At 41.1% G+C, this 21,761-nt stretch overlaps 1 protein-coding gene across 3 annotated transcripts in view; it reads right to left on the bottom strand.

The window, feature by feature from the left end:
• The window catches only part of fbrsl1 (fibrosin-like 1), a 283,649-nt gene that overhangs the window by 196,459 nt on the left and 65,429 nt on the right, over positions 1–21,761 (bottom strand). For all 3 annotated transcript variants that reach the window (XM_053326197.1, XM_053326196.1, XM_053326195.1), the window contains exon 2: positions 7,364–7,588. In XM_053326197.1, the coding sequence (XP_053182172.1) occupies positions 7,364–7,588 (225 nt within the window). The remainder of the gene's footprint in view (positions 1–7,363; positions 7,589–21,761) is intronic.

The following is a 21,761-nucleotide window of genomic DNA, read 5'->3' as shown; positions in this document are numbered from 1 at the left end:
GATTACCCAAACAGCTGTTTGCTCAATTCCAGCAAGTGTCTTGTCTTCCAACACATTTAATCTAAAAAGCCATATTTGTAAGCTACAAATCAATTAAATAGAGAAGTGTTGTTATTTGAACATTTATTATGGTGATTACATTACATCTACACTAAACATCCTCTCTCTGATCTCTGCTCTAATTACATATAGCTGGCTCACTATTCTCTGCTGGGAAAATGTGAGTTTCATATTTATGTCTGCTACTACGGCTACTACAGTATATGAAGTGCTGGAGGCTCATCAAATGTGCCTGTAATTCCTTGGTCAGCTATTGAAGTTAATGAAGTCATAAATTACTCAGGTCCTCTTTTAAACATTCATAATTTGTAGTTTTATATTTGAAGAGAGTGGCTCTAAAATGAGATGTCTTTCTTTTGAAAAGTGGCCTTGTGCGCTGGAATTTCTCTCACCACATTAGAGAAACAGCGTTTTGAGGGAATACAGTCCACACACATTCAAATCCATGGGACAGCTGGGAAATGGTTATGCAGGGAAAGTATTCTCGCCCTTTCATCAGGCGCTGGTATTGAAGTGTCATGTAGCGAGGCAGTAAAGTGCTTTAAAAGAGATGTGTAACTGTGTGCTGGGGGAAAAAAAAGTGTATATTTTTTCTAGAGAAATATATACATTATATTATCAGGAACGCCTACACCACCTATCAGCACCAACATGTTATTTATTCAGTCCTGTATGTTTGTGTGTGTGGTTGTATTACAGCATTATATACAGCTATCAGTTATCAGATACAAGCAATAACCCTACTTTGTAAGAAAAAGAACTGACTTTGCTCAAAATGCAAATGATCACATTACTTTCCAATATATGCAATTTGTCGCCAAGGCAACGAAAATCTCCAGGGTGCTTCTCATGTCAGCAATCAACTTATTAGAGTGGTTATCAGATTTTTATCCTCATAATTGGATACCAAAATGTTTTGAATTGAAGTGGTCATATTGTCATTTATCTCTTCTGCACAGGCATGCGTGTGTTCATCTTCTAACTTTGTCTTTGATGTGGTTAGGACAATTATCTGACGTGTGATCGTGCATACGTGCTCTTGTTACGAACCGCTAACTAATTGATCTGTCAAGGTCTATTACGAGTCACGCTTCTCCACTCATCTCTTTCTTTGCGCGCTTCCATACACGTGCACACCCTCTCGCGTGCGATGTGCCTACAGACACCTCTGCCGCATACCTCATTATCCTCTCATCTAATAATGCTCTTTGTTAAATTGCAGTGTTAATCTGAGTAACAGGAGTAAAGGCCTTTTCTATCACGTTACCACTTACAAGCTTTTCAACCCCGTAATTACATCAAGGATTTCACATTTTTAGGCTGATCTCATTACGAGTGCAACACTAGATACTGTTTCAGTTCCTCAATCAACTGCAACTTTACAAGCAGAATATAGTCAAGTGAGCAAAAGGTGCTAAGTCTCAGGAGGATGGGTGGAACAAATATGGCTTTGTGAAGTGGATTCAGGCTCCTGAAGCCTAAATAAGCTTCATTTGGAAATATTGATGTGAAATTGTTGTGATATAGTTGCTGTTTTAATGGTTTTCTGTCTAGACAACAAGAATCTGGAATTGTTCGACTTAAAAATAGGCCAGCAACATTAAATTGGAGCTCAGTGACTCGGCCAGGATGACTCAGGTGGAAAGGATTCACCTTGATCTCCAGTTTAAATGGACTGGAAGCAGGTTTAGCCGGGAGAGATATTGTCTGCCGGGTGTCTCCTAAGCAAAGCTGCAACCACTCAGGGTCGCTGCTCCCCAGATAACAACCAGCCAATCGCTATCAGTCATCCTGATCGCTCGCCCGTCTCCCGATGGGCAGCGGTGCTCTTGCGTCTATCGCGGCTCTCGGGTCGCCCCTGAACTATGCTCCAGCGCACCGTTAATGCCCCAGCTAATCTGATCTGTCTCCGGCTGGCTTACTGCTTATAAACACACCTAGATATGAAGCCGGGGAAGTAATCCTGAAGCAGTTACAGTATGACGGGGCATGCAGGATACTGACATCATGTCCACAGGCAGGCCTGATAGAGAGAGGGATTCGCCTCAGGGAGGGTTGGAATAATAGAGTGAAGTGTGCAGAGATGTTTTCCTATACGACTTTGTTACAATAGTGGGGTGTGAGTGCAGTGGAGAGTAGAGCCCAGCACTAATGGACAGGGATAGTGATGTAATGTGCATGTGTGGCTATCAGTGTGTTGCTTGAGCGAGTCAGCATTATGTGTTATTCATGACTCCCATTTGAAGCATATTGAAGGTCAAAGTCATGTTGCTGGGTATCTTGCTAGCTGCTTTCCTGATATGTTACAGCAGAGAATGACAGCTAAAAACAACAACTCGAGACAACAACACATCAGTGTATTATATTTAGAAATAGTAAGTGAACTAGCAATGACCTGATATAGTGATATTTACCTATTTTTCCTGTCATAGACGTGCGAGTCTTGTGTTGGTTTGACGTTGGCTGGGTAAAGGAGCAAACTGACAGTGTGTTGGTGATAGTTTCAGCAGACACTCACAGAGGTGAGCTAATAATGACTGAATATTAATTTCAGGGTGAACTATTTCTTTAAGGAATGACTAACCCATTTAAAAGAGTGTCATTATAATGATTCTGAGTGGTGAGTTTCTGAGTTTTTAATGCTGCACCCTGCTGTAGATAAAAAATTAAAGTGAAACTAATTATTTTGATCATTGTTTCAAACTGGTTTACACTGTTGGTTCCAATTCAAACAATTTGAACATTTATCCTCAAAAATCTCTCTGACCTGCATGTGTGACTGCGGGAGAAATATCTCTTGACAGCAGTGTGAGGTGTGAGAAGAAGAGGACAATAGTTCCTAGACCTTATTGAGCACATACACACAGTGTGTCACTCCCACACAAACGCACAGCTATGCCTGATGTCCTGAAGAGTCTTTGAATTGAATCAAATGCTCCCCTGTGACAAACCCTGCTCAGACATGGCAGCGCCTGTCCTCCGGCGAGCTTCTGGCACCCCAGGGTGCCTGGAGGAGACCAACACACCACCTCGTCTGTGGGTTCATAGTGTGTTACATACAATAGGGACACCTCCTCTGACTGAAGAGACAGCAAAATAGAAAGAAGTATGGATGAGGAAAACTAAAGTGGACAGTAAGAGAGCAGGGCAGCCTGCAGGACAAAGCGTCAAGTGATACAGTACACTGCCTATGACTGTACACCACTACACTGTGTTCTGTTGACAAAACACAATTTGTCATAACATGGAAATAATTGTATATTGCACTTGATGTGACCCCTGAAACACTAGTTTTCAAAGCTGCAAATAAGCTCCTAACATGTATTTGATATCAGACTGTGGGAGAAATCACAGCTATACATCAAAACTTGATTTAAAGCTATGATGATGTTTGGTGCTGCATTTCTTTCCTTTTTTTAGTCCTACAAAAGTTTAAAGTCTATTTATGTATGCCCGCTTACTAGAGCATAACCCCTAACATATAGGTCTCTTGATGGTGGGAAGAAACCCACGCAAACACCAGGAGAACATACAAACCACTGTGATGAATGAGTGTGAGACTAAACATGTACACGGTACTGTTAAGCCAGCAAAGAATATGAACTGTGAATACTAAACAAGTACATGATGGTATCCACCGCCGCTGTTGCCAAGGATGTTTTTTTTCTGTGGCAGATAAAAACCACAAAGGGCTCCTCATCAAACCCCAGTCCATCTGGAAGCAGCCGTGCTTTATGTGCATGTTTTATTCAATCTATCCGAGACACTTCATGTGCATGATAACATCACAGCGGGTGAGGGCAAAGTAACAGTAGATATCTCTATCCTCCTCTCCTTAGCTCTTATTCTTTTTTCACAAAGCACTTGAGCTCTTACACTACATGCCTACTGCAGTCCCAGGTTTGAAATGAAATTTTGAAATAAACCTTTATTGATGCTGTGATCAATGTGAGCTGCTCTGAATAACAACAGGTCCTTGAAATGTGGAGGATGAGCGGACGGAGACTCATCAACACATCAAAAGAGAGTTTGAGGGAGCAAGCACTAACAGTGAATCTATCAACACGTCCATCCCCGTCGCATAAGCCGAGGAAAAGTACCCACACAATGCCATAGAATTTAAACAATTAAACTGCATACAGACTCCCAGAGAGGGTCCATAGAAGGCCGGTTGGGCCACAGGTCCTGCCAGACCCTCAGCAAATTTAGGTAGGCTACTCAAAATAGTGGTTGGGCACAGGCAGTCATGTTGTAATGTGTCCTAGCTTGCCACACATGCAAACATTCCTATTTGGCAACAGTGTGTAAATCATAGCTGATGCTTAAACTGTATTTATGGGAGTCTTTTACAGAGCTTGTAAGAGATGGATTATTGAAGGTGGGTGTGGTACAAAAAAAAGGGGGGTGGGGGGGGGGCAGGTGTGGTGCCTTCCTCAGACCTCTAACACACACGAGCACAGAGACTCTGTTCTGTTCAGCTTTCTAAATGCTTATTAAAAAGGTGCAGATCAACTGCTTTATATTTCATAGTGTTATCTATAATTTATTAGTTATGCAACGCAATCATGTCAAGAGCCTCGTTCATCTGCTCTGTAATTAGAACAGGAATTGGATGTTGTTGTTTCACACACCATTAGGTTAGCTCTCTAAACAATAATACTGTAGTTGGGAATTGGGAGTTGTAGTTATGTATTAAAGACAGGCTTCAGATCTTTGTAAGCAGGGAACTAGAAGCTGGGCAGGCTGAAAGAGGTTTTAACAGCATGATCTCAGACAGTGAGCGAGTCGAACAATACTTCAACCAAACACTGAGATTAAGGTAAGAGTCTGACACAAGAAATAAAAAGAAGGGATTGGAAAGTTTAGAAGTGACTGTAAATAGGAGCAACGGGGAAACACCAGAGCCTAGACAGCAGGCTGTACTTCATACATCTGTCCAGCTGGGAAGGGAGGTGTCTCCAGTTATCCACAGATCACAGGACTGAGGTGTTTTTCAGGGTACTTTAACAATGCATGAGGTCAATGTGTCTTAACCAGCCCAGTGAACCAAAGCCAAAATCTCCCCTTAAGCTGCTGCAAGGTGCTGAAGAGACATTCATTACAGCCGTACAGTGACACAGAAAGCCTCTGACTGAAAACAATGTAGCTGCTGTTGTACTGAGGGAACATAAATGCAGTTTTGTGGGGTTGAGGGTATAACATCATTCTCACCCTGAGTTGACTGCTTCAATCTGAAGTGGACCGAAGCCAGGTTTTTCACTTTGCTAACTTTCTCTCTGCACTTTCAAAAAGACACGCTCATAAAAGCATTCTGTTTTGGGTAATAACAGTAAAATACACTCCAATCTGAATTTAAATGCATTTGTTAATACATCCCCTACAGCCCTGTATCTGCATAAACAAATAAATACCTACTTCAGTAGTCATGAAGGAAAACAAGAATGGGATGTCAGGATAAACCCACCTGAAGGCATCGCACTAGCAATCTGTTTATGAACACACACTCTTTTGTTAGCAGACTCATCAGTGTACTAGTCACATATGTTACATTTTATTGAGGTTTAAATCCTTGAGATGAGTGATTCCTCCTACAATAGTTCCCTGGCCTGCAGCTGTAATGTGTGTGTTTTTCTTTTGTTATAGCGAGCATAATGCACAAAGCATCCTACAGAAGCACAACAGCCCCATATTACTCACTCAGTCAGTACAGCGTAAAGTAGAATATCAATTAAAATGTTCAATGTAGCCTACTGTTGTGTGTCTAACCTCAGTACTGTATGTGTCGGTTGTGTGTTTTACTATAGTAACACTGCCGAGCCCAAGATACAGCTGAACTCCATTCAAATTTAGTTCTGCATAAAAATGTGACAACAAGTAAACCAGTGTGCCGTTCAACAACATTATATTGTATTTATCTACAAAACACTAGTGGGCAAACTTCCTACATATATCTCATGTCTTCTCAATTATAGATCACTTTCACACTAGATTAGATCCCAGGATTATTTGCTTCTTGAAGAAAATCAGGTTAGTACTGAGGTTGGAAAATTGGCATGCAAGTGGAACAATGTGCAAAAGCTTGCTTAAATGAAAGAGCTGATCCCGAGCATGCATTTCAAATTTCTTTTGGCAGGTTTTATACAGTGTGAACATACGGGTTTTCTATGAATGATGCTTGATATCTTTGGCTAAATGTTGTTGAATGCTGTCTCTGTTTGTATTTCAGCTTTGTGTAAATTGTAATTATTGTTTTTATTTTCTGTATGTTCTATATTCAGGTTGGCCTTGGAAAAGAGAGTATGTTCTCAATGGCCCAGAGATATTCCCAGGTGGATATACTATATGTAAGAAGCAGTAAGAAATGTAGATGTAAAACACTATCAACACAGTAACATGTTAAATATCACTGCCAATGCAAAATCAAACATGAAATAGGAGATATCAATAGTAGAAAAAAGAAAAAGCTAAAAAAAACTAAACAAGACTCCGACCACAAACCTGGTAATTATTAAATATCGGCCACATCTATTAAAATCAAATCTAGTAAAGGAGGCTGAAAGTAAAAGGAAGTTACTGTAGAGCTCAACATCACCACTAACCACAATTTGACATATGTAATAACTAGGAAATTAGCAAAAGTCCCTTATGACAAAACCTCTGCACAATCACATGGTGCATTATTGGAAATGATTTGGACTTCCCCTTCAAGGAAAATAAGAGCTTTGTTTCTATTTCAAAAACAAGTTTCTATTTCAAAAACAATGAAAATCAAGAAAGTGTTTAAAAAAAAAACAATATACACCATCTTCAAAATGACTGGGTCAATATTAAGTCAATAGTAGACAGCTCCAGACAGGCTATCTCTCTACTCAGCCTTTAACAGGTACTCACAAAAAGAGGATTTGAAGAAAATGATTTTCTCCAAAGTTGAACACTGTGATGTGATTTGATGGTGCACTGATAGAGGGGACTTAAGTGTCTCATGTGAAGAGAAGTTATCTCTTGGCAATCTCAACACTATGGTACAAAGTCCTGACTCTCCTTGTTGATTTTTCTGCTTCAAAATGAATGTGGAGCAGCAGCCAGATGACTACAACGTGTATATTTTAAAGAATAACTGTGAGTCGCCAAAATAATAGTCTCCCAAAAAGACTCAAGATGCAAGAAAGTACTCACAAAGATGTAACACATATAAAAGAGTCCATGCAACCTACATGTAACCTTCATAACTTATGCTGTACTGATGTTCAATGAGATTTCCTGACGTGATATATAAAAAAAAGCCACTGAGGCAGAGACTGACCATTTTGTTCTTCTTGGAGTACGTCTTCTTCAGCAGCCTCTCGTTCATCCTCTCCTGTTCCCGCTGGGCGTGATGAAGGAAGCCATTCTCCAGGGCGTCCACGACAGGCTGGACGTTCTCCTCTTCCTCCGCCGCCTGCTCTTCTTCTTTCTTCTGGAGCTTCGCTACCTTTTTCTCCTTCCACCGCTCATTCTTCTCCTGCGTCTTCACCACACCCGTCTTCCTCTGCAAGGAGACAAAAAAGAATACATGAGAAACTAGATGCCAACAGATGAGAAAGTGTGTGTGAGATAAAGATATATACAAGTATGTACAGTATATATGTATGATATATATGATATATGAACCGTGGATAAACCTGATATTGTGGTATGGCCAAGTGGATACGATATAACCTGTTTCACAAAGTCTTTACTTTTGATATAAAAAAAACAAAAACAACACAAAACCCCTGCAAAAAAACATAAAAACAAACTTTACGTATTCCTTTAGAAATTCTACACCCACACACACACTGACATAGATACTAATGATTCCACAGTGACAGGACAGATTTAGTGCTCTTTTGTGTCAAGGATTTCCTGAAAAACATTGAAACAATTGTACACAAGGTGATGACATGTCTATGAAACATGATACTTCCGACAGAACAAAGCGGATAGATATCTAGATGGATGGACAGAGTGGCAGGAGATGAATGTATAAAATAGAAAAAAAGGGGGAAGGGGTGTCACAGCTGGCAAACAGTCAAGCACGCAGCCTCTTTCAGTGGCTGGCTTACACAAAGCAAGCAAGCACTCGAGTAGAGAGCGGCGATGCTCACTCTCCCTCTGAAGTCATCTTTAATCCTGTCAACAGCAGAACAATGCCTTACTGGAGCCCATAATCACTTTATGGCTCAGATATAATGAGCTTATGATATGAAGTGCTGCTTTAACACACACAGGAGGAAATACAGTCGCTCTACACTTAGACTATGACCAAGCAATTTCCCCCCCTTTAACCAATCATTCCTTTCATGCTTGGGTTATGGCCTGTATGGAGCTGGTGTTTGTTTATTGGAGTCAAACACTGTTTGTAACTGCCTGAAGTATCTCACTCTGTGGTTTTCCTTCGCCCTCTCCTCTATCTCACTCCTTGATCAGAATTGCGCAGGCATATGTAAACGGCACCATACTGTGGCTGGGCTACTGTTGCTAGTGAGAAATCAGCTGCTGTGGTATGCTAAACTCATGCTGGAGCCTCAGTGTGGTAAACAAAAAACAAATGATTAAGTAATGCACTGACCAAGCATGTTAGCGTAATCTGGTTCCCATCATTTGCAGTGCTATGACACACCATATGGCATTATGCTACCATGTGGGAGTTACCATAATTACCAGTTGTTCAACTCTGCTTTCAAGTTGTAATTGCAAGCAAAAAAACTGGCATTTTTCTGAAACCTTGGATATATTCAACTTGGCACTAAATAAAACAAAAGTGTTTTTAAAAAGCAAACTAACACTGGTGTGCAATGTTAACCAAAGTCTTTGGTTCTTACACTGATGTTTAATTATCTCTTCTGTTCTGACTCCTCACTGAAGAGTTACTCCTCATCTTTTGCCATATGTTTAAAACATTTTCCAGCATTTCCAGCTCACTCTGAATGCACTTACTGTAAATTGCTTAGGACAAGAGTGACTGCCAAATGAATGTAATAGAATCTAATGGGTTTGGCTATACGGACCAATTTTTTACTTTCAAAAGAACTCTGTGATCCCATTGCTCATTAAACAGATGGAATTATTCAAGAACACTCGATTAGTAGCTATTGATGAGGCGTTTTGTTAGCAAACCATTTGTTAGCTATTTATACAGTATTAAGCCCTCTACACATAATCAGCAGCAGAATCATTTTGCAACAGTATGAGGAGAGATTAACACCAATGCTGAACCTTTCAATGGCAAATGGCACTCTAATTATGTATTTATTTATCTATATTTTTGAAATCTTCAGCATTACTGATTGTATACTGTATCATTCATGGAACCTGCACGGCAACCAGCTGACACTTAACTGCTCTACAACATGCTACATTTAAAAATTCAGCTATTTTCTATAAGACTTATATCTAAGTGTCTTAGATCATCATCATCTGTGATGTGAAAACATTCAATTTCCACAAAGTGTTAGGAATGAAGCAGTGCCAGCATGTGGTTTGAGAGTAGTTTAGGCAACTTTGTTAACATTTAGCAGTGGTGCAGCAAACAAAAATGAGTCATGCTGCACTGAATCGCTCAGTCTGGTGCCACTCTGGCCTGCCTATTTCAATTCCCATTTCACTTGATTTTTAGTTGTAAAAGTATATAGTCTGCTATGCTATTATCCTGCACTGCCCTGTGTACAATGGAACAGCTAAAAATGAGTTTGACTTGGGAGTTCCTGACTGACAGGTTTCTGCTCTGCTCTCAGATGGTTTGTGCAACAACACTGTCAAATTCCCCCAACCAACAGAAGGCTAGGCGTAGTGTAGACCAATGAAATGATCCCTGCCTCCTTGCGGACATGTTGGCTTTACTTCTTACTCTGTAACTGGGTTCATCCACTCCTGCCCTACAGCACTTTATTAAATGTACTTCCCTCGCTTTCTTTATGACTTTTGAAATGAAAGGACAGTTAATATATACCAGTGCCTGTACTTTTGACTATAATAGCTGTAATATAGTAGGTGTGTAGCACTCTGGCCCCACATCAGTGTGCTAGAGGAGAAAAATGACGTCACCTTCAAGACTGACAGCAGAAAGTGTGGATGGACTGTTGGGCTCACATGAGGCAAAATCTTTTTCTGTTCTCTTTCCGCTCTGTAGAGCTCATGAAGGAGCACAGAGGGGTGTATTTCATTTGGTGTTTAGTTCAATTAAGAACAATCTTTCTCCAGATTCACTGAAGCTTCCTTTATGAACATAGCCAACATGATAAAAGCACACACACAGTGACGTACATGCACACCTGCCAGCCTGTGGAAAATGCTGCTGCCAGACTGTCTGCTTGTGTGTCGGCTGATTGAATTGTATCCTCCTTCTGGGCTTCTGCTGCCTCTTATTTCAACATCTCAGGCCCAAGTGGAGTTTGTGACATGCTGCTGGTTGGTAAAGCCTGTCGTGGAGGCCTGCATTTACTGTCACTGTGTCGCTGAACGACACACCGCGGGTTTGAAGCTTGAAGCTGCGTAGAGTTCAAGGCTGAGGGCTGCTAGGTCACATTTCAACATCTGTTCACAGTCAGCAGTGCCTGGCCTGACTGCAGTCAGCTTAGTGCTCCATATGAATAATTTAATTATTGGCTCTATGGGGGGGGGGTTAGTAGCCTGGTATCACCAGACCAGTTCACAATTGCTAATTGGTCTGGAACCTTTCAGTTAATTTTCGATTTCCAAGGGGTGTTATCAACAGGCACAGACTAGAATGCCTCTGGATGCAATTGGACAAACCTACAACCAATTAGAACAACAGAATGTATGACATAGGGCTGAGCAACTTACCAAATCCTGTAAGAAGTACAGCAAACACATCCTTTTTAAAAAAATACTGTTAAATACTACAGATTCAACAGACTGTTTGACATCAGCAGAAGCCATCAAAGTTGTTCATGAAAATGGCTCAACAGCACTACTCTGTCAGTCATTGTAACGGTTAGGTGAATGCCTGTGATTGGCCCGACCCAGGCCAGGTCGGCTGGATATCTGTCTAAATGAAAGGGGAGCCAGACACATCTGCCAGTACAAATAAAACATGAGCTTGCAGATCTGTCTGGTTCCCAGGCTAGGTTATCTTAGCTTGTGGCTAGACTGACACCTTTCTATGATGAGAGTTGCCCACATCGACCGCTGCAAAAAACTAACATATGGAAAAAAGGCAGACAAACAAAATGTTCACAAAATACTGTATGTTTCCATGGCAAAAAACTATTTAAGTCCAAACAAAACTACAGTATATTAATAAATCATTGGAGAGGAGGAGGGTAAATATCCTACAAACACTTACAAAAAACTGTTTCACTATTTGCCTAAACTATTTTGTGCTTCACTATTCTTTTTCTGTTTCTTTTCTTACTTACTGCTACATTCCCAGTCTCCCAAGAGAAGCTGTTTGGAAACACATGAAGTGTTACTAGTTATTAAATTTTCTTCTTTCTAGTTTTGAGCACAAAAGATACTCTCATTGAATAGCAAGCCTTTATGGTTCAAAACTTTATAGTTATTCTGTGAAGCTCAAATAAACAACAAGGTTGTGAATACTGATCATAAAGAATGGATCAGAGAAACTGACAAACTTTTAAGAGCGGCATAGTTTCCTGTGATATATGCTAAGTGAGGTAACCCATCTCACAGGCCGACAGCACTTTAACAGAAGGATTTAATGTCATTGCACTGACATCACACAGCAGCTCACAGCAGCACTTCTCACCCCACAAGGCAGCACATTAATTTCTCATGAGAGGCCAGACGGTATTAGCAGGCCACTTGTCATGCAATTCATTACCTGGAGAGCCGTCTTTAAAGAGCTGTTACCAGGACAAAGCGACTACAGACTGACAACAGAGGATGCTGAGAATGCAACCAGGTGTTTCCCCCCTTTTTAGACAGAGCTGAACCTCCAGTACAATAGAAACATGCCTCGGTGAACAAGCCCGCTGTGAGTGCTGGGATCAATTAAGCATCAACTTTGCAGAAATGTGGAGTCTTATTTGCATTCTGGCGGACGCCCTGCTGGTTATCATCTGCTTTGCTCAGCCAAGGTAGAAAACACACACAGTGATACATGAGGACTACAATGATTAGATGGGAGTTTGACACCTTCATCATTAATTCTATTAAATATCTGAAATGAGGATTGGTGTCATCTTTGCATATCCAGTAGACAGAGTGCAAATGAATGCCAGTTGTAGGAGATGAGCACAATCTAAAGTTGAAATAATATTTGTTATGATCCAAAAATGATAACCAATTAAGTTTTTTTATTGTGTGGCCTGTAGATTGATGTTTCTATTAAATCTTATTCTTCATGTTTAATAACTAATGTTCACTTTTTTTATTTTAACAGTCATAAAAAAGAAAGAAAAAAGGTTTGAACTCCTGTCCTTTAAATTAAACGACCATCAGACTTTGTGTTGCTACAAGTTCGTGTTACCTCAGTTGTAAGATTACGCCACTTGACTCTGATTAGATAACACATTAGAAGCTGAAGCTGTGACATGCACACCGCACTGATCCATCAACCTAACACTCATGCCAACCCTCTAATCACACTTTGGGTAAGGTCACCAGTAGGCTGCTGTAGTCTTTTACCCTTTAAAATCAGTGGCATGCACAGACACTGATAAAGTCAAATGGAAAATTCTCTAAAAGTGCAACTTAGATGGTTAAAGTATTACATTTTTGCAATATCTGTGATTTCTTTTCTATTTCATTAAATTCTAAAACTTTGTCTAATACAGCAGAAATATGGTTAAAACATTTTATAGGTCGTACAAAATCCAGTAAGGTAAGTACAATACAACACAATCTATTTGAATCATGTGAGCATTCATTCATGTCACTACTCTATCTGACACTCATGCTGTGTCCCCATTTCACCCGAAATGTAAACTGCCTAGAGCACAAATAACAGGACGTGCCACAAAATTGGCATGGGAGCAAACGACTGAAATTGTGCTTCTGAAAACTCCAGAGCAGCATCACCAGAGTTACACTGAGACTTTCAGACAAGCTCTTCAAACAATCAAATCCAAACAAACAGTGACTTGACCTGAGCTGACGATACGCAGCGGTGCGGTCGTCTCCCCCCCCACACCCCGCTCACCCCCCTCATGTGCCACGCATTACTCATTCATGCTCCATTCAACGTCAGCATGAATCCCCTTTTCCATTCACACAATGTTGTACTGTTTAAACATGAAATATGAATGTGTATTTGGGCAGAGGCCCTGACGTAACATTACCCTTCTAAAAAGCTCTGATATGGGTCAGCTTCGGTTTTTGTCACACGACTTTCACTCCTTTCTGAAGTTTGAGTGATTCAAAGTGTTCAATGAATGACTGTGTGTCACTTTGAAGTTTTTATGTCCTTGCCGTCCCTCTGTGACCCCGTGTATAAAATCTCAGAACAAGCCACTGCTGCCATGTACGGTGCACATCAGTTGAAGAGCCAAAATGCTGCTCAATTTAGTCTTGTTGTCTGCCAGAATTTTGGCTAATCTTATTTTTAATATCTGAGCTTGAGCATCATAAACCAATTGGACTTAGATAGGAACATTTGTCTTGTGTCTTTGGTGCTCTATCAGTAATAAAGACATTTTAATAGTCTAGCTGTGTCGTTTCCATTACATTTTTGGAACATTTCCACTTTCCAAATAATTGCAAAGTAAATGCATCTTGGCTGCCAGTAAATATACCACATTTGCATTCAGTGTAAGAACTAGATCTTGTACATTAAAAAAAATACTTTTTATATTATGATGTTATCTATTCACCCTCAGTGCCACTGAAACTTTAAACATTTCCCAGGTGTCAATTTTAGTATTTCGGTCCAAAATGAAGAGGAATGGACATTCAGTTCTATAACCTTTAATTACACAAAGTGGTCTGAGTGGTGAATCTCCTCATTGTACTCCTGTTCAGCTCGGGGCACAAGTGTGACAGTGACCAAAAAGTGGAGAAGTGTGTTAGGATATGACGAGCTGGAGGGAACAGACGAAAAGTGGAGAGGAAAGAGGAGAGGATAAGGAGGACGGACAGAGAAACAGAAACAGAGATAGTGCAAGTGAGGGGAAGCAGTGTGGAGGGAGGAGGAGGGGAGGAGGGGGGGGGGTCTCAGCCTGGAACAGGAGAGACCGCTCGACTGGTTTGACCCGACCACGTTACCCTGGCAACAGTACGGGAGAGCTTTGTTGCCGTTCCAGGCTGCATGGGGACTGGAGCATGTGTGTGTGTCTCTGTGTGTGTATGTGTGTGTCTCTGTGTGTATGTGTGTGTGTGTGTGTGTGTGTGGGTATGAGTGCATAAAATCCAACACAGGTTTCCATGCCGGCAACAATAAAGTGTACGGCTTTACGTGGTTATGCCGGGGCCTTGAGGTTCACAGTGGAAGCACACTCAGCTCCCAAAGGAAGGTTTATGCATTCTGCACAGAGGAATGTCAGCAACCCTGAAATTGCTTGCAAAGGGTAAGGGGGTCTTCATGAGGCATGCATAAACCAGAAGGCAAAAGGCACAAGTCTCACAAATGGAGCCTGGAGTGAAAGAAAATAGACAAGAGTGTGTAAAAGAGAGAGGGAGATAAAGAGAGATGGTGGTGTCTAATGCACATCATCACGCTTTCTCCACTGCAGTCTCCTCTTTCTGAGGCCAGTAATTATTTAAAAGACACAAAGAGCTCAGCGGGGTACACCTCCCTCGACATTAAGCGATGGCACAAAGAGGATAGCTGGCCCTCTTTAAGCTTTGCCACTGTCAAAGCATGCAGCAAAAATGGCAATGAATTACTTACTTAAAAAACTGCAGCGTAAGGTTTATTAAAGGTGCATCAAGTGCTACAAGAAAAGCCGGGGTATCTAAGGAAACAGATGTAATGTACCACACAATTGTAGAAAACAGTTATATTAGGGATTACTGAAAGATGAGATAAATATTTATACACTTCTAAATCGCATATTTTTGTTCTCCTGACTTGAATCAAACAATCAGCTTTGTAAAACCCCACTGTTAAGGTTTGGGAGGTTTATTCATCAACATCCTTTCCTGATGTTTAACATAATATCTACTGAGACGTATAATTCCCAGTTTAGACTATGAAACGAAAATATACTTAAACACAGACACTTAAAGTTCCTGTTTCAGTTCCGCATTACGTGCTGAAACTTTTTGGTTAAAAACCGCTTAAGTGGATGCAGACAGACGAGAGCGGTTTACGTGGAAGGCCAGGACGGAGCTAACGTAGAAAATCTGCAGCTGATGCTATTCTGTGCTGAGATACAATGTGCATTAAAGTCATTATATAATGTACATTAAGAAGGTCTTAAAACCGCTGCTTCTTTGTATTTATTTATATCATATGTATCATCATTGAATCTGCAGTGAGATACTGTGTAATTATTTCTGTGTTTCATCACTAGTATAGCATTGGTGCAAATGCATATCCATCAAACTTCAACAGGTTGGAGACACCGAGCTGAAGTATAAAAGCTAATTCCCAGGAAGCCTGTAACATCTGTCAACCGAGATGAAAAGTGTTTTCTAGTAACCCCGAGGTGAACGGTAACTTTCAAATGCTAAGTTGGTCTCTATCATCTTTCCGTGTGGCATGAATGCAGCAGAGCGGAGTCATTTGTAGCACCTTTTCAGCAGTGTTTAGCTCCTTTTTAAAGCTGGCTGAGGTGCCGCTCGCTAGATTTATTGCTCAGTTGTCGGACTGATTCTGTACGCGTTACGGCGGCTCTCGGCATGTCAGATAAATCACTCTCACTTGTCATGATGTAGACTGGATTGATTTACTCGTGTGGCGCTCGCTGGCTTTTATATTTGCGCGCGTGTGTGAAGCTACGCAGAGAGACAGCAAAGCATACACCTTCAGTCTAATGCTGCTGTCAGCGACATCAAACACACCTTTGATTAACTTAGAGCATACACTCATTTACCCAGCCTCCCTGCTTCACTCAAAGCATATAATCAGAGGGTTATTGCCTTGAAGAGAGAAAAGAGAGAGCGCATTGTGTGCCAAGAAGCTTATCAGGCTGTGAACAAGGGAAAGCACACATTTCTACAGTGATCAATGTTGCATAATTGGCTAGCACACAGATTAAATGAACCACATCCTTTTCACCTTTTGTTAATCGATGTGCTGTATTTTTCCTGTTCGTTTGACTTCACGGTTAAAGGCCTAATCTTTTGTGATGGTAAGCTAGTTTTTTGGCGGTGTTGTTGTATGAAGTGTGTTATGGGAGAGCGGGGAAATAGAACGGGAGACGTGAGGTGTTAATCTCTGGCGGGTCAGTTTGCCGCTACACTCATCCAGCTAACAGGAGCCAAACCGCAAGCAGGCTACCCCCAACCCCCCCCCCCCTCCCTTTACTTTGTCTCACTTTGCTTCTCTTTCTGCTTCACACTCTGTTGTTCGCTGTGTCGCTACGCTAACTCTCTCTGTTTTTGCAGCAGTGGATATAATGCTGAATTTGAATCGTGTGGGAGTAAAGTATCAAGATGATTTGTGGTAAAACTGTCGACTTTGGAGGCGATGACACGTGTGTGAACCCTGAGTCTGGATGTTTTCTGTAAACAGAATAATCATTCTCATATTTAATAAGCTGAACACACACATGCTCAGTGACATTTCATGTAGTATTTCACCCCAAACATCGCAGTCAGTAAAAAAAAAAACATCCTGATGCTATTAAAGAGAGAAAAAAATGACTTTTTTTATGTATGTATGTAAACTGTGAAATCTAGTTTGCTGTCAGCAATCTGCCACCTTCAAAAGAGGAAAAAAGTTAATAGGCAGTTTTGTACAAGGCGTAAGTCTCTCTGAGTCAGCGCAGAATCCCACCCCAGCAGTTTTACACCTTCTAACAAATCCCTTTTCCACCACCACCATGTGTGTCAGTTACCCTGTCAAAGATGAAAGGAGGAATAAAAGAAGACAACAACCTACTATTACAGTATTAAATCTAATGAGTGCACTACCTAAGCCGCATTGATGATACACTACAAATATCCTGAATGTGCTGTAGCTGCTGAAGAGACAAGGACAGTGACATTTCAGGTGCTCAAGTATCTTATTTTTCTGCAACTGAAAAATCAGCCTGCTGCTAAACTACAGGTGAAACATGTCTTGCTGTTTAATCTGTGACAGCCGAAAGAGGCCGTTGCCGTACTGAAAAAATATCTGTTTAAATCAGCTGCACTGAATCTTGGAAGGGAAGGCAGAGCGAGTGTGCAGTGTCAGGCTGTGGACAAGGACGCAGGAACATGAGGGATCTGCACTATTTGGATGTTTTTGATGAGATTTGGAGCCTGTCCTGTGTTTTTTCCAGTGGCTCTTGGCCTCCAGATTTTCTCTGGACCTGGGAATGCTGCTGTTGTGTGTGGGGGTGTGTGTGTGTGTATTTTGACCTCCATCCTGTCATTTCTCTGCCTTTCTCTCTCTCTCTCTCTGTCTGTCCCTCTCTCTTTGCTTTTGTCTGTCAACTCGTGACAAAATGAAACCTCCTGCTAGTTTATCTGTGTGATCTGTGTAAACATGTATTGTGTATGCATGGTTGTATGCACCTGTCATGTTTGTGTTCATTAATGAATACATAAAGTGTGTGTGTGTGTGTGTGTGTGTGTATCCTGAAATATTCCTTGAGCTGTGTGTGTTGCCATCTATGTGCATGCTAAGTATTTCTGTGGTAATGTATGCTGTTGTGTGTATAATATAATGCAGTCAATTAATGTTCAAGTGTTTATGTGTGTGTGTGTGTGTGTGTGTGTGTGTGTGTGTGTGTGTGTGTGTGTGTGTGTGTGTTATTGTGCATGTGAGAAAAGGAAAATCCTAAATGGTGTATGTTGCTACAAATGTGTTTGCGTAACACACATGTGTGAGGGCTGAATTAGCTCCTGGAGTGACACCATCTGGCCAGCGGGTGCTAAGGGGGGGGGGGGAGAATGGAGAGAATGCAGCAATAACAGGGCGGAGCAGCACAACAATAAACACCGGCTTTAAATCTGTTTAACAGCTCTGACAAACGCCCGGGAGACGACAGCGCAGAGACACACACTCACACACACACACACACACACACACACACACACACTCTGCGTTACAGGAATAAAAAGACACGGGGAGGCGAGACAAAGGAGGACAGATGGAGTCTGATCAAGATTCCCCAACATTTCTGAGCGCAGCGTGTTTTACGACTGCGTGTGATCTGTTTGCTGAAGAGATAATATGTGTGTTGCAAATGTTGTAACAGCTATTTATAACTATCACCAGGAGCTTACTGTGTGTACAGTGCACTAACAGTGTGCTTCATTTTCATACAGTACTCAGAAGAGTTTATATGTCAGCCACTTACTCGTCTATAATTCAATTCACAACTGTATGATAATTGTAAAATAAGTGCACGCTGGGACTACTACTGCACAGTGTGTGGTGTTTTATCATGGGGATTTATTATTGCCTATTAAATGTTGGGATGTAGAATGTTAGCTGTGCATGACTGTGCATGCTGTGTAGGAGTTCTAGCCCATGTACATACATGTTAAGCAAAGGTCAAGCAGTTTACAGTTTATATTGACCAGCTGATCACACACTTATGGTAAATATAAGATGCATCCGTTTGGTTATAAAACATTAGAAAATGATGACAATGAACAAAAAGTGTTGCGTCTGAAATAATGTGTTGATCATTTGCAGTAGAGTATATTCCAAGGCAAATAAAATGTAGTAATTAAATAAATGAGTTGAGCGTTTCTGTGGTACTAACATGACATGGGATGAAAAAATAGGAGCAGCTCATGTGAGTTCTGAATCAGCTGACACGTTGGCAGAGTTGGCCGTCGCCAATTGAGTGGTTTATTTCTGCTGTGGGATTCCTCGCTCTCTACTGCTGATCACTTTGCTGCAGCTGCGCCTGATGCGTCTCTCATCCCACTGCCACCCCAGCATGCACCTATGGGAGCTGTTTCTTTATGCCTCTACAGCTGTGTGTATGGATCTCTTCTTGTTTTAAAACTTACATTCTCAAGGGTGCAAGGCCAAAATAGATCAGTGCGTACATTTCCTCTTAATGAAGGTAAATATCATCTTAAGTGTGTGAATTGTCTCCCTGAATTATTATTATTAATATTATTATTATTAACTGCCAGGTTTAATACAAAAAGGGGGACACATTAACAAGATGTATGCTAAACAGAACAAAAAAAACAAAGCAAATATGGTAATTACTGAAAAATATGTGGTGCTTGAGGTGCAATGTAGACATTGTGTGCTAGCAGATAACACATGTCTCATCTGCCACAGGCTCCTTTACAGGCTCTTAAGTCGATTGTCTGACAGGAAAGAAGCATTCTGCAGAGGCCAATATGTCCTGTGAACCTCCCACCCATTGTCACAGGAAGCTCAGTGCTTTCTGCTCAGCCCACACACTGCAGCCCAAAATATAGCCGGGTGTCATTCCTCAGGTTTCTTCCTTTCCTTGGCTCTCCAGGGAGAGGAAGTGTTGCCTCGGCAACAGCTATTCCCATTGCGGGAGCAGAATAACAAACAAAACTCCTAGAAATGTGTAATGTTGCTCTCGCACTGTCAACAAATCAGTCCAACATATTTTCGTACCAACTGTCGAGCGTGTTTTTCAACGGGTAAAACTGCTAAAAAACACACCGGGGACGTTAATGGAAAATCTCTTCAGAAACAATCAACGACAAGCTTTTGAATACCAACAAACACTTTTTTTCCCGTCTGCATTACCCAACGCTTCACAGTTTGACAGTCATTCTCTCGGTCTTTTCATTACAAAGCCGAATCAAAACACAAATTACAAAAACAGGTTTTCCTTCCCACTGCTGACTAACTCCGGGGATGGCAGGACAGTTTTGACGTCAGCTGAATTTGTGAGCACACCCCGCTGCGAGCTGAACCGGTGTGAGGAGTCGGCTTTGTTGGCACAGCGGGAGTCTGACAGAGGCAGAGGAATCCCAGCCGGAGACGTCTGACAGGGGAAGAGAAAACCTCAGATGTGCCTGCATCCTCATATCTAGCAGTCAGAGCAACACGCAACACCTATCTCCAAAAATGAAAAAAAAAAAAAAACCCACAAAAGAGCAACTACACATATGATTTGAATGATTTTCTAGGTCTCATGGGTATACAAGTCAATGTAAAAACTTTAAGATGCAATTTAAAAACATGAAAATTGCTCAAATCTAAGTGACAAGGTTTTCCTATTCCAACCCTCAGGTAAACTGTTGCTGACTCAGCCGAAAAACTACTTGTACCCTGAAGGAACATTGTGAATATCTGCAAAGATGTGTGACTGGTTTAAAAATGACAGTGAACACCATGCAAAGCATTTTAAGTCTCTGAACCGGCCAATTATGAAACTTTTCACTATCTCAGAGTTGCTGGTTGTAGGTTGTCGAGGCAACATTGTGACCTGGGGACTGATGAATTCAACATTTTCATTCACTGAGAAATTCTGCTGGAAAGTTGCGTTATTTATTCTGCCGCTGACTGCCGGTGTGTTAGCATGAATTTTCAAAGACTCACAAATTCCCAGAGGTTTTATGTGAAGTCTAAGGTAAGAGGCTGTTACAAAATCTGCTTCCATCCTCAGCCTGCAACAACTTCACACTATTTCTATACAGTATATGTTGCACTGATTTACTATTGTGCTTAAATTAAGTAAGAAGAGTCCTGATTTTAAAATATGGTTAAAGTAATATTGGTTCAGTAGAGGCAGAGACAGGCTGATGTTTAATGGTCCAACTTCTAAAAACACTGAATCCTACATTTTCCCATAGTGCAACTTTGACTGGACTCTGCCTGTCTGTTGAGCAGCCATATCTTCCTAACGCCAGATGTTCTGTTTGTTGTTTTAAGCCCAACCCAAAATAATCCTGCACATATCTTTAGTTATTTTTTCAGACTGGACAAAGCTTCTCCAGAGTCAGCCTGTGATGAGTAAACCAAACACACACCATTAAAAATGATCACACGGACTTCCTTTTACTTTCTATGTTCATTAAATATTCCACTACAACACAACAACACAACAGTCTGATATTAACAGCAGCAAAATCCTGGGACACAATTGTCTTTTAAACCATGACAGCGATCTGTCTCTTGAAATAATAAAAGTCACTGAACTGTAGCCCAGCCCAAAAAAAAAAATCAGTTTGCTTGTTTTAACTATGACAGGAAGAAGAGGAGCATAAACACAACAGGCAAGAGAAACAAGGTCCAACTCCAGCTGATATTTGCCCTCCTGTGGTGTTGATTTAGTGACATTTAAAGGCTAATGTGTAATTGTAAATCTGGATGATGATGATGATGATGTTGATGATGGTTATAAAGACTACTGTTAAGGAGCTCTACTTTACTGGGTGATATCAGTGAGGTATTACAGGAAGGACGAGAGCAAAGGTTGACAGGCATCACTTCCGATCATTTAATGGCTATTCAATATGCTGCTGCTGCTGCTGCTAACGCTAACAGGTGCTACGTTAGCCACTGTTTTCTGCTGCCACACACACAACTCTACTGTTAAATCTGAGCCATCTCACTAGTCGGTAAATAACAAGATATGGATGAATGGCAGCTGGAAGAGTCAAGTCAGCCCAGGCGGTTTAAGTTAAAAATGTAGGGCAAAGTTCAAATCACCAAG

The sequence above is a fragment of the Scomber japonicus genome, chromosome 9, assembly GCF_027409825.1.
Source record: "Scomber japonicus isolate fScoJap1 chromosome 9, fScoJap1.pri, whole genome shotgun sequence".
In the NCBI taxonomy this organism is placed as follows: domain Eukaryota; kingdom Metazoa; phylum Chordata; class Actinopteri; order Scombriformes; family Scombridae; genus Scomber; species Scomber japonicus.
This window is presented reverse-complemented; position numbering and strand designations above follow the sequence as displayed.